The sequence below is a fragment of the Pristiophorus japonicus genome, chromosome X, assembly GCF_044704955.1.
Source record: "Pristiophorus japonicus isolate sPriJap1 chromosome X, sPriJap1.hap1, whole genome shotgun sequence".
Classification (NCBI taxonomy): domain Eukaryota; kingdom Metazoa; phylum Chordata; class Chondrichthyes; family Pristiophoridae; genus Pristiophorus; species Pristiophorus japonicus.
In genome coordinates, this window is record NC_092010.1 from 36,544,990 (window position 1) to 36,561,487 (window position 16,498).

General features: G+C 47.2%; 1 protein-coding gene across 1 annotated transcript in view; it reads left to right on the plus strand.

Moving 5' to 3' along the window:
• LOC139240988 (ceramide synthase 6-like) overlaps window positions 1–16,498 on the plus strand; it is a 108,725-nt gene that overhangs the window by 7,525 nt on the left and 84,702 nt on the right. Inside the window, exon 2 of the mRNA XM_070869640.1 lies at window positions 1–102. This exon is cut by the window's left edge and continues 3 nt beyond it. Coding sequence (XP_070725741.1) covers window positions 1–102 — 102 coding nt within the window. The remainder of the gene's footprint in view (window positions 103–16,498) is intronic.

Below are 16,498 nucleotides of genomic sequence, written 5' to 3' on the forward strand. Positions count from 1 at the left end.
ATTGCCAAACCATGTGCCTTGAGCCTTCGAATTCAAGCAAATGGACCACGCAGAGCACAGCCCAATGCTATTCTAGAAAAAGTCTTTACATCAATTACTAAGGTGAGTGCTGTCATTCAGAGACTTCACTGGTTTTCTAACCAGAACTTTCCTCTTTGTTTCCCCCCCCCTCCCCCCCCCCCTCCTTTTCTTGTACCACTTCCCAACTCTCTGACTGAGGGGGAAGAGCAGTGATCTGTTCCCAGGCGTCTGCCAATCATCCCCTTGACCTGGCTCCGAGTCGCTCGAACAGCTGGGGTGACGCCCTGCCCTGTCTTTCGCACCTGTTGTCTTTTGTCCCCTTTAGAGTATGATTTGAGACTGGAAAGTAGGCTTGTGTTGATCAAACCTGCCCGCTTTATTTTGGTTAGGACCAGGAGATTGTCCTTGGTGAAATTTGACGGGGTCAGGGTTGAAGTAAATGGTAATATTAAATGGCGATCCCTCGGTTGCAGTTTCTCTCTGACCTCCCAAATGTCATCGGCATTTTCCGCTTTATTTTCCTTCCTTAAGGACATCAAATCTTTCTTTGTACATAAAGGTCTTGTGTCTAGCATGGGCATTATGTTGCACTTCCATCTGATTGACTCAATTATCATTCATAGAAAGAAAGAAAGACTTGCATTTATATAGCGCCTTTCACGACCACTGGACGTCTCAAAAAGCGCTTTACAGCCAATGAAGTACTTTTGAAGTGTAGTCACTGTTGTAAGGGAGGGGTCCAAAGTTAGATCCTTGGGGGACGTGAGGGAGGGAGGAGAAGCCATTTCTGGAGATACAATGGCTGCATTTTTGTGGGAAATGTGGCAACCAACTTGCGCACAGCAAGCTCCCACCAACAGCAATGTGATGATGACCAGATAATCGGTTTAACGTCTCATCCGAAAGGCGACAACTCCGACAGCGCAGTGCTCCCTCAGTACTGCACTGGAGTCATAAAATTGCTACAAGTCACTGAACAAATATCATTGCAACCATAGTATCTATTTACCAAAAAAGGTAGTCATTTCGTACTGGTTTCTTCGGACCTTTATACTAGCTTCTCCTCGCGAGCTGGGGATTTACACAGCTAAAACGTCTTAGTAACTGCAATCAGCCTTTAATTGAGCTTATTTACAGCAATTATACTTTGACTTTAACAAGGCAAGCCAACTCCACCCTTGGCAGTAGAACAATACATTGTGTGTTACATGGCCTAAAATTCCTGTCTTATAACAACAACTTATGTTTAGATAGTGCCTTTAACGTAGTGAGACATCCCAAGGCGCTTCACAGGAGTATTATGCGATAAAAATTTGATACCAAGCCACATAAGTAGAAATTAGCGCAGGTGACCAAAAGCTTGGTCAAAGAGGTATGTTTTAAGGAGCGTCTTGAAGGAGGAAGGAGAGGTTTAGGGAGGGAGTTCCAGAGCTTGGGGCCCAGGCAGCTGAAGGCACGGCCACCAATGGTGGCGCGATTATAATCGGGAATGGTCAGGAGCACAAAATTAGAGGAGCGCAGTCATCTCTTTGGGGGGGGGTTGTGGAGATTAGAGATGGGGAGGGGCGAGGCCATGGAGGGATTTGTAAACGAGGATGAAAATTTTGAAATTGAGGCGTTGCTTAACCGGGAGCCAATGTAGGTCAGCTAGCACGGGGTGATGGGTGAGCGGGACTTGGTGCAAGTTAGGAAACGGGCTGCTGAGTTTTGGATCACCTCTAATTTATGTAGGGTAGAATGGAGTAGTTGAGTCTGGAGGTAACAAAGGCTTAACGTAACATTGCAGGAGATCAGCTGGTGTGGGAGTGTGCAAACTGCGATTTGCAGAAGTGACACACTGTGGAGCCTGTGGCTCTCCCAGGTTTGTTGTTTTTTTTTTCCCCATATATCTCAAGCAATGAATAATAATCGATCCTGGTGTTCTGGTTTAGGATTTGTCTATTAGGTAACAACCTCTAGCCCTATCCAAACTTCTAGGTCCACGAAATTCAACTGAGCCAAGCCAGTGGGTAAGAAATATAAGTGAGAATAGGCCTGAGATGTCTGGGCTTTGTGGGCCAGATTGCCAGGGCCTGTGGGCTGCAGATTAGACACCCCAGTGCTAGTCAGTTAAATAATCAAGAGCGATCCATTTGAAAAGCACTGGCTTGATAGTTAGAATGGCTTTTTTCTTGTTCCATGCTTGTATTCCCCGCCACCCCCCCCCCCCCCCCCCCAACCTTTCCTGGCCTCTTCTCTTGAAGGTGCTGACTCTGCTTGGGATATAGTTAAGAACATAGATAACAGGAGGAGCCCATTCCTCCCCCCGAGCCTGTTCTGCCATTCAGTGAAATCATGCCTGATCTGTGACCTAACTCCATCTACTCGCCTGTGCCCCATATCCCTGAATACCTTTTGGTTAGCAGAAGTCTATCAATCTCCGATTTTAAAATTAACAATTGATCTAGCATTTTTAGACCGTGCCCCCTCGTCCTAGAATCCCCAACCAGCAGAAATTCTCTGTCTGTCTGTCTGTCTGTCTGTCTGTCTGTCTGTCTGTCTGTCTGGCTCTCGCTCTCGTGCGCTCTCTCCTTAACCGTCTATATTCCAGTGAATACAACCTTAATTTGTGTAATCTCTCTTTGTAACTTAACCCTTGAAGTCTGGGTATCATTCTGGGAAACCTAGGCTGCACTCCCTCCCAGGCCAATATATCCCCCCTACAGTGTGGTGCCCAGAACTGCTCACAGTGCTCCAGGTGTGGTCTAACCAGGGCTTTGTACAGCTGCAGCATAACTTCTACCCCCCCTTGTATTCGAGTCCTCTAGATATAAAGGCCAGCATTCCATTAGCTTTTTGATTATTTTCCGTACCTGTCCATGACATTTTAATGATCGATGTACCTGCACCCCCAAGTCTCTTTGGACCTCTCCTGTTTCTAGCTTTTCACAAATACCAGAAGCTCCCAAGTAGCTGCTCTCGACTGTGTAAGCCGAGACTGTGTCAAATGTATCTGTTTTGTCTTGTAACACTGCTGTGAAGTGCCTTGGGAGGTTTTACTATGTTAAAGGTGCTATATAAATAAAAGTTGTTGTTGTTGTGTAAGGCTGTCTTTGAGGGAATCACAGCTGAGTGCACATGAGCACTTTCCAGCCAGGGTTACTGGCTAATCTCTTTTCCCATCTGTCCCCAGGATACTGAGGTGAATTGTCGCTCACACTGTTCAGGCCAGGAATTGAACGTGGGACTTGCTGATCGATTGGGCGGTATCTTTACCCACAGGGGGAAGAGATCTTCCAGTATCAGTGACAACTTGCATTTATATAGTGCCTTTAATGTAGAAAAATATCCCGAAGTGCTTCACAGACGCACGGCGGGGGGGGGGGGGGGGAAATGGCTGAGCCAAAGAAGATATTGGCAGGAGTGACCAAAAGCTTGGTCAAAGAGGTGGGTTTTAAGGATAGCCTTCAAGAAAGAAAGGTGGAGCAGTTTAGGGAGGGAATTTCTGACGGTGGGACTTGGGCAGCCCTGCCCAAATAGTGGGGTGGAGGAGGGGGAAGGGATGTACAAGAGGCTGGAGTGAGGAATGGAGCGTTTGGGAGATGTGCTGCAGGGCGTTCGAGGTACAGAGGGGCAAGGCCGTGAAGGGATTTAAACACAAGAATGAGAAATTTAGGGGGGCGGGGGGGTGTTGGGAGCCAATGTAGGTCAGCATTCCTAATCTTGTGTGTCGATTGCTTAATCTGCGAATGGGATGGCCTCCTCATTAATCTATGCAGCAGTTACCCTTTTAAATCTTGTGTAGAAGTTTTAATTCTCGCAGAACATTGTTCTCTTGAGCAGAGTCCACTCGAGAGAGCAAAAGCTCTGTGACCTTTCTCTCCGAAGCTAATCGAGTGAAATTCTGAGATGTCCGTCTAACCTTACAAAGCTGCACTATTCAGCCCTGACCACTTGCATTCCACAGATGACATTTCTGCCGTCACAGCAGAGGCTCCATGGTATCCTACAGAGTACACTCGCGGTGGGCAACCAAAAAAAAAAAGCAAAGAGCTGGATAAAGAAACCGCCGTCTGACAAAGCTGCGAATGTTCAGGCTCTTGGGTCCTGGGGAAATTATGATGGCAGCAGCGGGGATTATGCTGCTGTTGTGGCCGGCCAGTGATCTGGGCCACCTAGCACACCAATCGTGCAGTACATAGTGCCCCAGTACAGATAGTCTCATCGCCGAGAGCATGCAGAAGCCAAGTGTAGGCAACGGAAGGAGCGTGCGGCAAACCAGTCCCACCCACCCTTTCCCTCAACAACTATCTGTCCCACCTGTGACGGGGACTCACTTTTAGAGTGGAAGCAAGTCTTCCTCGATTCCGAGGGACTGCCTATGATGATGAGATTGTTTCTGTTTTATTTACAATCATACAGCACAGAAGGAGGCCATTTGGCACATTGTGCCAAGAGCACATTTTTCATTGAGTAATGGTGTGGAATATTAAAAGTTAATAATTACCCAAAATTGCATTAATCCCAAGAACTAATGGAACAAAAATACTTGCTTTTATACAGCACGTTATCACATCCTCTGGATGTCTCAAAAGTGCTTTACAACCAATGGATTCCTTTTGAAGTGCGTTTGCTGTTGTTTGCTTGGGCAAATGCATCAGCCAAATTTGTGCTCCGTGAATGACTAGATAATCTGTTTTGGTGTTTTGTGAGGCGTTAATTGAGCGATCATGTGGGCAAGGATACCAGGTATGCACTCTGCTCTTCAAATGGTGCCATATGATCTTGCACCCACTCGAGCCGGCTGATTATGCCTCGGTTGGACATCTCATCTAAAAGACCGCATCTCTGGCAATCCCAACGCTCCCGCAGTACTGCACGGAAGTGAAGCCGAGATTGTAGGCCTACATCCGTAGTGGGGCTCGAACCCACAATCTTCTGACTCTTGAGGCAACAGTACTGCGATAAGCTGACACTAAGAAGCAATATGCAACCCCACCACAGGTGATAACCTGAGGAATTCGGTGCCACGCGTATTCTCAGTGGAACTGCAGTCACGCAGTAACTGCACCACATAAGGTGCAATCAGCTGTGGCTCGGTGGGTAGCACTCTCGCCTCGGAGTCAAAAGGTGATGGGTTCAAGTCCCATTCCACAAACTTGAGCACAGTACTCCTGAGGGAGTGCTGCACTGTTTGAGGTGTTCGGATGAGACGTTAAACCGAAAAGTTAAAACGTCTGCGCTCTCAGGTGGAGGTAAAAGATCCCATGCCACTATTTGCAGAAGAGCAGGGGAGTTCTCCCCAATGTCCTGAACAATATTTATCCCTCAACCAACATCGCTAAAACGCATTCTCTGATCATCACATTGCTGTGTGTGGGAGCTTGCTGTGCGCAAATTGGCTGCCGCGTTTCCCACATTACAACAGTGGCTACACTCCAAAAAGTACTTCATCGGCTGTAAAGCGCTTTGGGATGTCCCGAAGTCGTTAAAGGCGCTATATCAATGCAAGTCTTTCTATCGGCTACTTTTGAAGTGCAGAGTTAAAAGCTGGCTGGTATGCAGGCGTATGATGCAACTGGTTCGTCTTCTTTTGAGAAATTGCTTTGCTAGGAGAGAAATCCGAGGCTGTGTAAGACCCCCCACCCCCATTCTCCCATTCTTGGCTTCAAAGAGGGAAATAAATTTCTAGTCCTACAGGTGAGTACCTCCAGAACGTTGCAAAGATTAATGTCGCCTGAAATCAATTTCTTAATGGGCACATAAATCTGATCAAACGAGAGACTTTAGTGACTGATCCTGCAGACTGATCCTGTTATTTAAAAAAAAATACAGGTTGAGTAATGCATTGCTTCTATTATTGTGACGTTTGGGACCGTTTGTGCCCTGACAGCTGAGCATTATCCCAGATTTCAGTTTAATGTGGGTTCCGGAGAACATTTGCCTTACTGGAGTGTTTTACACGAGAGGCAGCTGCTCGGCTTAAAAGTGGTGGGGAATCCAAAGTTAATCCTGGATCTGGCTGAAGGGTGGGAAGCGGGAATACTTTCTGGAGGAGTTATGTCTGGGTGGAGGGAAAGTGCTCTTTGGGATGCCCCAGGGATTGGTGGTGTTGGGAATTCTCTGATTTAGTTTCTGAATTTGGATTTCGAAGCTTTACTGCTTACTGGCCAAATTTGCAAAATGTAAAAGAAAGCCTTACATTTGTATAGCGCCTTTCACAACCTCAGGACGTCCCAAATTGCTTCACAGCCAATTGAAGTGTAGTCACTGTTGTAATGTAGGAAACGCCAGTTTGCACACCGCAATATCGGCCAGGACAAAATACAGTTGAAGCAAGGCAGTGATACCCCAAACATGTACAAAGGACCAATGCTAGCTTAACTGTTACCACTGTCCATTTGCATGGTCTACCAGTGAGTGTTTGCTGTAGCCCAGTGGGTAGCACACTCACCCCTGAGTCAGAAGGTTGTGCGTTCCAACTCCCACTCCAGGGACTTGAGTACAAAAAAAATCGAGGCTGACAGTCCAGTGCAGTGCTGTCGGAGGTGGCGTCTTTTGGATGAGACATTAAACCGAGGTCCCGTCTGCTCTCTCAAGTGGACGTAAAAGATCCCATGGCACTATTTTGAAGAAGAGCAGGGGAGTTATCCCTGATGTCCTGGGCCAATATTTATCCCTCAATCAACATATCAAAAACAGATTATCTGGTCATTATCATATTGCTGTTTGTGGGAGCTTGCTATGCACAAATTGGCTGTCGTGTTTCCCACATTACAACAGTGACTACACTCCAAAAGTACTTCATTGACTAAAGTGCTTTGAGCCGTCCGGTGGTGGTGAAAGGTGCTATATAAATGCAAGTCTTTCTTTTAAAAGTTCCAGGACCTTTTGAGGAGATGCAGAAATAGATGGGCAGCAGATGCTATAAATGGTGAATTGTATGGATAAAAGAGATGGGTTTTCAATGCTTTATACGAAGACCAATAAACTAATCTTGACTCCTACAGTTATTTTATTGACCATGGCACTCTGCTATATTTTTCCATTTTATGAAATGGTACTTTAAAATAAAGTGTTCACTGTAAATCTCTCTAGTAGCAATCGTAAATGGTCGAACTGGCAGAATGACTCATTTGTGTATTGTAGATTATTCGTGTAGAGTGTCTGTTGATGTGACTCTGGGTTGAAGTGGCTCTGGATGACTTCTTGGTCAAACCAATGTATTGTGGCTGTGTTGTCTGTTGGGGGAGTGAGAAGGGAGGGCAAGGAAAGGTCTGTACAGAGGAAAGTTTCAATCAAATTGAAAGCTGTGGATCTTCAGAAGGCAGTGCAGCATTTGAAATTGTTCCCAAAAGCCCTTTTCATAACCTGGAATTTAAAGAGCCTATTGTGTGTCCTTACAGTTCAGTGGGGATTTTTGGTTTTGTTTTGGTAATACAGACCCTGACCTGGAGCTTACCAAATAGACTGATTTTCTTTTAGTTTAGTGCTTTGCCATTTATTTATCACGTAGAATCGGAAGGAGGCCATTCGGCCCATTGTGTCTGGAGCAATAGAAAACGAATTTCACTGCTCCCAATCTCTCCCCACAGCCTTGTATCTTCCTCTGCTTCCATCGTTTTCCAACAACAATCATTTTTATTTGTACAGCGCCTTTCATAGAAACATAGAAAATAGGTGCAGGAGTAGGCCATTCAGCCCTTCTAGCCTGCACCGCCATTCAATGAGTTCATGGCTGAACATGCAACTTCAGTACCCCATTCCTGCTTTCTTGCCATACCCCTTGATCCCCCGAGTAGTAAGGACTTTATCGAACTCCTTTTTGAATATATTTAGTGAATTGGCCTCAACAACTTTCTGTGGTACAGAATTCCACAGGTTCACCACTCTCTGGGTGAAGAAGTTTCTCCTCATCTCTGTCCTAAATGGCTTACCCCTTATCCTTAGACTGTGACCCCTGGTTCTGGACTTCCCCAAAATTGGGAACATTCTTCCTGCATCTAACCTGTCTGAACCCATCAGAATTTTAAACGTTTCTATGAGGTCCCCTCTCATTCTTCTGAACTCCAGTGAATACAAGCCCAGTTGATCCAGTCTTTCTTGATAGGTCAGTCCTGCCATCCCGGGAATCAGTCTGGTGAACCTTCGCTGCACTCCCTCAATAGCAAGAATGTCCTTCCTCAAGTTAGGAGACCAAAACTATACACAATACTCCAGGTATGGCCTCACCAAGGCCCTGTACAACTGTAGCAACACCTCCCTGCCCCTGTACTCCAATCCCCTTGCTATGAAGGCCAACATGCCATTTGCTTTCTTAACCACCTGCTGTACCTGCATGCCAACCTTCAATGACTGATGTACCATGACACCCAGGTCTCGTTGCACCTCCCCTTTTCCTATTCAGATAATAGTCTGTCTCTCTGTTTTTACCACCAAAGTGGATAACCTCACATTTATCCACATTATACTTCATCTGCCATGCATTTGCCCACTCACCTAACCTATCCAAGTCACTCTGCAGCCTCATAGCATCCTCCTCGCAGCTCACACTGCCACCCAACTTGGTGTCATCCGCAAATTTGGAGATACTACATTTAATCCCCTCATCTAAATCATTAATGTACAGTGTAAACAGCTGGGGCCCCAGCACAGAACCTTGCGGTACCCCACTAGTCACTGCCTGCCATTCTGAAAAGTACCCATTTACTCCTACTCTTTGCTTCCCGTCTTCTCAATCCATGTCAGTACACTACCCCCAATCCCATGTGCTTTAACTTTGCATATTAATCTCTTGTGTGGGACCTTGTCGAAAGCCTTCTGAAAGTCCAAATATACCACATCAACTGGTTCTCCCTTGTCCACTCTACTGGAAACATCCTCAAAAAATTCCAGAAGATTTGTCAAGCATGATTTCCCTTTCACAAATCCATGCTGACTTGGACCTAGCATGTCACCTCTTTCCAAATGCGCACCTATGACATCCTTAATAATTGATTCCATCATTTTACCCACTACTGAGGCCAGGCTGACTGGTCTATAATTCCCTGTTTTCTCTCTCCCTCCTTTTTTTTAAAAAAGTGGGGTTACATTGGCTACCCTCCACTCTATAGGAACTGATCCAGAGTCAATGGAATGTTGGAAAATGACTGTCAATGCATCCGCTATTTCCAAGGCCACCTCCTTAAGTACTTTGGGATGTAGTCCATCAGGCCCTGGGGATTTATCGGCCTTCAATCCCATCAATTAGTCGGGAAATTGTGTTGGGGAAATAAGGATTTTCCTCCGTTCCTCCTCCTTACAAGACCCTCTGGACCCCCTTTTATATCCGGAAGGTTGTTTGTGTCCTCCTTAGTGAATACCGAACCAAAGTACTTGTTCAATTGGTCTGCCATTTCTTTGTTCCCCGTTATGACTTCCCCTGATTCTGACTGCAGGGGACCTACGTTTGTCTTTACTAACCTTTTTCTCTTTACATATCTATAGAAACTTTTGCAATCCGTCTTAATGTTCCCTGCAAGCTGCTTCTCGTACTCCATTTTCCCTGCCCTAATCAAACCCTTTGTCCTCCTCTGCTGAGTTCTAAATTTCTCCCAGTCCCCGGGTTCGCTGCTATTTCTGGCCAATTTGTATGCCACTTCCTTGGCTTTAATACTATCCCTGATTTCCCTTGATAGCCACAGTTGAGCCACCTTCCCTTTTTTTTATTTTTATGCCAGACAGGACTGTACAATTGTTGTAGTTCATCCATGCGGTCTCTAAATGTCTGCCATTGCCCATCGACAGTCAACCCCTTAAGTATCATTCGCCAATCTATCCTAGCCAATTCATGCCTCATACCTTCAAAGTTACCCTTCTTTAAGTTCTGGACCATGGTCTCTGAATTAACTCTTTCATTCTCCATCCTAATGCAGAATTCCACCATATTATGGTCACTCTTCCCCAAGGGGCCTCGCACAATGAGATTGCTAATTAATCCTCTCTCATTACACAACACCCAGTCTAAGATGGCCTCTCCCCTAGTTGGTTCCTCGACATATTGGTCTAGAAAACCATTCCTTCTGCACTCGAGGAAATCCTCCTCCACCGTATTGCTTCCAGTTTGGTTAGCCCAATCTATGTGCATATTAAAGTCACCCATTATAACTGCTGCACCTTTATTGCATGCACCCCTAATTTCCTGTTTAATGCCCTCCCCAACATCACAACTGAAAGAGAACTTTCCTTTAAAACAAATGTCCCAGGCGCTTCAGAGGTGTAATCTGACAAATGGACAGCGAGCCAAAGAGATGGGGTGGTGACCACAAACTTGGACAAAGACGTAGGTGGGTCTTTAAAAGAGGAGACCGAGGTGGGGAGGCAGTGGGGTTTAAGGAGAGAATTCCAGAGCGTGGGGCCCACACAGCTGAAAGCACGGCCGCCAAGTGTGGCGTGAAGGTAGAGAGAAATCCAGGAGAGGCCAGAGGGGTTGTGCTGGACGATGGTTAGAGAGATGGGAAGGGGCAAAGCCGTGATTGGATTTAAACGCGAGAATTAGAATTTTAAATTTAAGACATTGGTTCCTGCTGCCCTCCCCCAATGTAAAAAGAGAACTTGCATTTATATAGCACCTTTCATGACCACCGGACGTCCCAAAGTACTTTACAGCCAATGAAGTACTTTTACAATGCAGTCCTCGTGGGAAACACGGCAGCCAATTTGCACACAGCAACGTGATAATGACCAAATACGGCGTAATCTGTTTTTAGTTGGCTGAGGGATAAATATTGTCCAGGACACCGGGGAAACTCCCCTACTCGTCTTCAAAATAGTGCCATGGGATCTTTTACATCCATCTGAGAGAACAGCTCTGTTTTCCATCTTGTCGCCTCAGTACTGCACTGTAGAGGTAGCCTACATTTTATGCACCAGTCCATGAACCCACAGCTTTCTCACCTGAAGCGAGAGTGCTACCACTGAGCCAAGGTTGACATCTAAATTTAGGCCAGCAAGTGTGGGGGTGATGGGTGTGTGGGACTTGGTGCAGGGTAGGGTATCGGCAGCAAAGTTTTGAATGAACCAAAGCTTATGGAGGATGGGAGGTTGTCCTGGAGAGCATTGCCACCTCCAGACTCGGTTATACCAAGGGCATAGTTGAGGTTTTAATAAATGAGCTTAAAGTAGGGCCAGAGGTGGGCACTGTTAGAGGTAGAAGTAGGTGGTCTTTGTGGTGGAGCAAATATGGCGATCGGAATGATTAAATAGGATGCTGAGGTTGGGAACTGTCTGTTTCAATCACTGACGGTGGCTGTGGAGATGGATGGAATCAATGGCGAGGGTACAGGGTTTGTGTCAAGGGGCCAAAGATGATGGCTTCGGTCTTCCCATCACTTCCCTTTAAAAGATGCAATGGTCTTGGCCGCAACTATTCTCAAATGACAAAGTATTCCTTTAGGCCGGGGAGCGGAAGGAGCAGTGTGGCGGCCTGGCCCAGCAGGCTGAGCAGCCCCCAGCCTGCGAGCACCATCAGAGCAGGCCGGGGAGTGAAAGGAGCAGCGTGGCAGCATACAGCTCCAGGGAGCAGCACGTGCTGGAGCAGGAGAGCAACGGCAGTGAAAAGGGACGTCACCAAGGTCCAGGTCCGTGATTGGAGCGTGGGCAGGTACAGTAGGAGCGGTGAGATCGGGGCGATGGAGCGGCGAGAGACTGTAGAGGGATGTGATCGGGGCCCAGGAGAGGTGTGAGTTGGGGGCCCAGAAGAGGCGAGGGCCCAGGGGCAGCACGGGCCTAACCCACACTGCGATATGTGTGCGCACTAGGTCAGTGCAGCAGAGCTGGTCTCCAGTTAGTCTTGGTTAACCTATGCCACTGGACCAAAACCTAGCTCTGTCAAACCTGTGTGGTGGCTGGTGTGCAACAGTCACCACACGTTTTTTTTTTAAATCCACACACTGGCATCTTCCACCCTTCAACATGTTCGGGATCTGGAATATTAGGTCCTTCATTGAAACACCGGTGAACTTTTTGACGTGGAAACGAGTCATCCTCGACTCGAGGGACTGCCTATGATGATGATGACGACATTTCTGATGCACCTCTAACCTTGAGTAAGTTACTAAAAGTGTCAGCTGTGGCTCAGTGGGCAGCACTCTCGCCTGAGTCAGAAGGTTGTGGGTTCATGTCCCACTCCAGGGGCTTGAGCTCCAAAAAATCCAGGCTGACACCCCAGTGCGGTGCTGAGGGAGCGCCGCACTGTCGGAGGTGCCGTCTTTTTGGTGAGACTTTAAAGGGATGAGACATCTGCTCTCTCAGGTGGATTTAAAAGATCCAATGGCACTATTTTGAAGAGCAGGGGAGTTATCCCCGGTGTCCTGGGCCAATATTTATCCCTCAATCAACATAACAACCGGATAATCTGTTTTTTTTTGTTATCACATTGTTGTTTCTGGGAGCTTGCTGTGCGCAAGTTGGCTGACGTGTTTCCCACATTATAACCGTCTTTTTTTCCTTTTTTCCTTTCTTCCTTTCCTTCCACCAGCGGAGAAATCTCAGCGATCTGTGCATGTTTTTAGGTTTTCGGATCGAACTGTGTGGTAACTTTGTTGGAAGAATCCCCTTCCTCTTGTTTCTCTTCCCCGCCCCCCAGCTCTTTGGCTGTTCCAATCTAGTATGTCTGTATCTGGATATCCCAGTACCTCCAGTGAAACTGCAAAATGCCGTGTATGGCCTTATGTACTTCACAGTGTGAGGATTATTAGCAACAAGGGGCCTTTAGAATCGGTGACCAAAATGAGCAAGAGAAAGGTGGTCTTTAAACTGTGTGTAACTAAGAAAACTGAAGTATTGGAGGTATTGCAGCACTTCTTCCTGAACAGTTCTCCTCCCAGTGGCTCCGACATAGTCACCGTTTGAGCCATCTGATTTAGGAAGGTCCCAGGTTTGGTCCCTGGTCTATGCTGAGTGCATTGATCTGTTGGAGCAGCTGTAGTGCTACTATTAGCCACAGTGCCCGTGGGTTAAAGTATTAGCCTGGGTTACTACGACTGATCAGGTGCCCAGTGCTAGAAGTGCACGTGTAAATGCTGGATCGTCTCTGGATGATTCCTCCACAGTAAAATTGGCATCAACACATTGTTGCTGCTTATACAGAAGTCATGTGGACGAGATGCTGGTAGGGAATGTACCCAAGTAAGTGAGTCTGTGCCATTGGGAGGCTAGAAAAGATTTAGAAAGGGGCAGTGGGAATAGAGGGAGTGTTGGGTCTCCTGTGGAGCATGTTGACGGTGGAATTCAGCTGTGAATTGGTCTTGGGACCGTGCATTGACCTGTACCAGAAATTATCACATTTGGTTAAAGGGGCTCTTCTGCACCTTCTGGCTAGCCAAGAACAGCATTGGCAGAGACATGGAGCTATTTATTAAACATCCCTGCCCTTTGGCACTTTGGCAGAAAAAAATCAAAGAGCAAGTTATTATTTAAATGGAGAAAGATTGCAAAGTGCTGCAGTACAGCGGGACCTGGGGTACTTGTGCATGAAACACAAAAGGATTATAGTATGTAGGTACAGCAAGTGATCAGGAAGGCCAATGTTATCTTGGCCTTTATTGCAAAGGGGATGGAGTATAAAAGCAGGGAAGTCTTGCTATAGCTATATAAGGTATTGGTGAGGCCACACTTGGAGTACTGTGTGCAGTTTTGGTTTCTATATTTACGGACGGATATACTTGCATTGGAGGCAATTCAGAGAAGGTTCACTAGGTTGATTCCAGGGATGAGGGGGTTGACTTATGAGGAAAGGTTGAGTAGGTTGGGCCTCTACTCAGTGGAGCTCATTAGAATGAGAGGTGATCTTATTGAAACGTATAAGATTATGAGGGGCTTGACAAGGTGGATGCAGAGAGGATGTTTGTTTCCACTGATAGGGAAGACTAGAACTAGAGGGCACGATCGTGGAATAAGGGGCCGCCCATTTAAAACAGAGCTGAGGAAGAATTTCTTCTGAGGGTTGTAAATCTGTGGAATTCGCTGCCTCAGAGTAGTGGAAGCTGGGACATTGAATAAAGTTAAGACAGAAATAGACAGTTTCTTAAACGATAAGGGGTTATGGGGAGCAGGCAGGGAAGTGGAGCTGAGTCCATGATCAGATCATCGATGATATTGAATGGCAGAGCAGGCTCGAGGGGCTGCATGGCTTACTCCTGTTCCTATTTCCTGTGTTCTTATAACAGTACATTTAGAACCGAGTGTTGCAGCAGCCACAACATCATTGGGATTGCATGTTCATGAACTGTGTCCTTGCCACCAAAATGCACTGCAGTTCTGCCTGTGCTGTTTGCCCTGCTGGACAATGCATTTGTGGTGGGGGGTCGGTTGGGGGACCAGACCGGCCGAGGGGCGGAGGTCGGGGCTGGCCGAGGAGCGAACGGACGAGGCACGGAGGAGTGGAGCGGTCTGGAGCCCAGAGGTGGAGCAGCGTGGACAAGACCAAGGGAAGGCGCAGCACGGGCCAATAGCAAGGCTGAGAGGTCGGAGGCTAACATTGCGCACTGTGAATTCCACATAGAGAGGGGTCCTGTGGGAAGGAAGGAGGACAGTAGGAGTATGTTTGAGTTTGTGTGTATGTATTGGCACATGCGGCGGAGCCTGGTCTCCAGTCGTCTTGGTTAACCCTTGCCACTGAACCAAGACCTTGCTCCGTCAAGCCCGTGTGGTGGCTGGTGTGCAACGGTCACCACACGTTAAAAAAATCCACGCACAGGCATCTTCCACCATTTAAAGTGAGTTTATCAGTCACCTGAGTACTCATTTTTAGTGTGGAAGCAAGTCATCCTCAACCCCGAGGGACTGCCTGTGATGAACACAAATGAAACTAGGTGAGATTTGTAATAAGACTTTAATCACTTGGTTGCGAGAGGAAATTGATCTGTTGTATTTTCAGGGGGATGGATGGCAGCTGTTCACCATGCGCTGCCATAATCCTATAATGCGCATGGCCTGCTGCTCCCCGATAACATTCAAAGAGAACCTCATGTCACTTCAGTCCAACCCATGTCGCACGTCGCTTCAATGATGTGTGATTCAACTGTGAGCCTGCTTGTCATGACACCTGCTTGACAAAACTTTCTAGAGCTGATGTTCTATAAAAACATAAGAAATAGGAACAGGAGTAGACCCATAAGGCCCCTCGAGCCTGCTCCACCATTTAATAAGATCATGGCTGATCTGATCATGGACTCGGGTCCACTTCCCTACCCGCTCCCCATAACCTCTCATACCCTGATCTCTCTCCTCTGGCTCATAGGAACATAAGAAATAGGAGCAGGAGTCGGCCATATGACCCTTCGAGCCTGCTCTGCCATTCAGTAAGATCACGGCTGATTTCTACCTCGACTCCACTTTCCCGCCTGATCTCCATATCCCTCGATTTCCCCTAGAGTCCAAAAATCTATCGATCTCAGTCTTGAATATACTCAACGACCGAGCATCCACAGCTCACTGGGGCAGAGAATTCCAAAGATTCACAACCCTCTTAGTGAAGAAATTCCTTCTCATCTCGGTCCTCAATGGCTACGCCCTAATGACCCCCAGTTCTAGGCTCAGTGGGTTAATGCACCAACTGGTGTGTTGCTGAGCTGTGTCGATCAGGAAGGTCCCAGGTTGCGGTTGGGCAATCTCTGGCGGCTCACCAATTAACCTCGACGCATTCTGGGCGCAGGAGAGGGAAAAGAAATCAACTTGGATTGCTAATTGCTGGCTGGTGACCCCTGCTGGACAAGGCATTTGTGGCGGGGGACCAGATCGGGTTCAACTGTGATGCCCTTCCCAGTTGATTAGTTTGCCAACGCTTGCTGTCTTGGTGCATTTGTGTAGAATGGTCACCTTGGGCAAGATACCAGAGAGCTGCTGGTGACCATGAAGCTGTCCCTCAGCCCAAGCAGCACGCTCAGGAGAGGCAGGGTGAACCTTCCCCTTCATACTTGCAGTGGCTCAGTGGGTAGCACCCTCGCCTCTAGTCAGAAGGTTGTGGGTTCAAGTCCCACTCCAGGGACTTGAGCACATAAATCTAGGCTGACACTCCCAGTGCAGTACTGAGGGAGCGCCGCACTGTCGGAGGGGCAGTACTGAGGGAGTGTTGCACTGTCGGAGGTGCCGTCTTTCGGATGGGACATTAAACCGAGGCCCCGTCTGCCCCCTCAGGTGGACGCAAAAGATCCCTTGGCACTATTTTGAAGAGCAGGGGAATTATCCCCGGTGTCCTGGGGCCAATATTTATCCCTCAATCAACATAACAAAAACAGATTATCTGTTCATTATCACATTGCTGTTTGTGTGCGCTTGCTCTGGGCAATTTGGTTGCCGCGTTTCCTACGTTACAACAGTGACTGCACTCCATAAAGTACTTCATTGGCTGTAAAGCGCTTTGAGAAGTCTGAAGGTCATGACAGGCGCTATATCAATGCAAGTCTTTTACTCACACACTGCTCTGCACCTGTATCTGTTGAGGATGAAATCCATCATG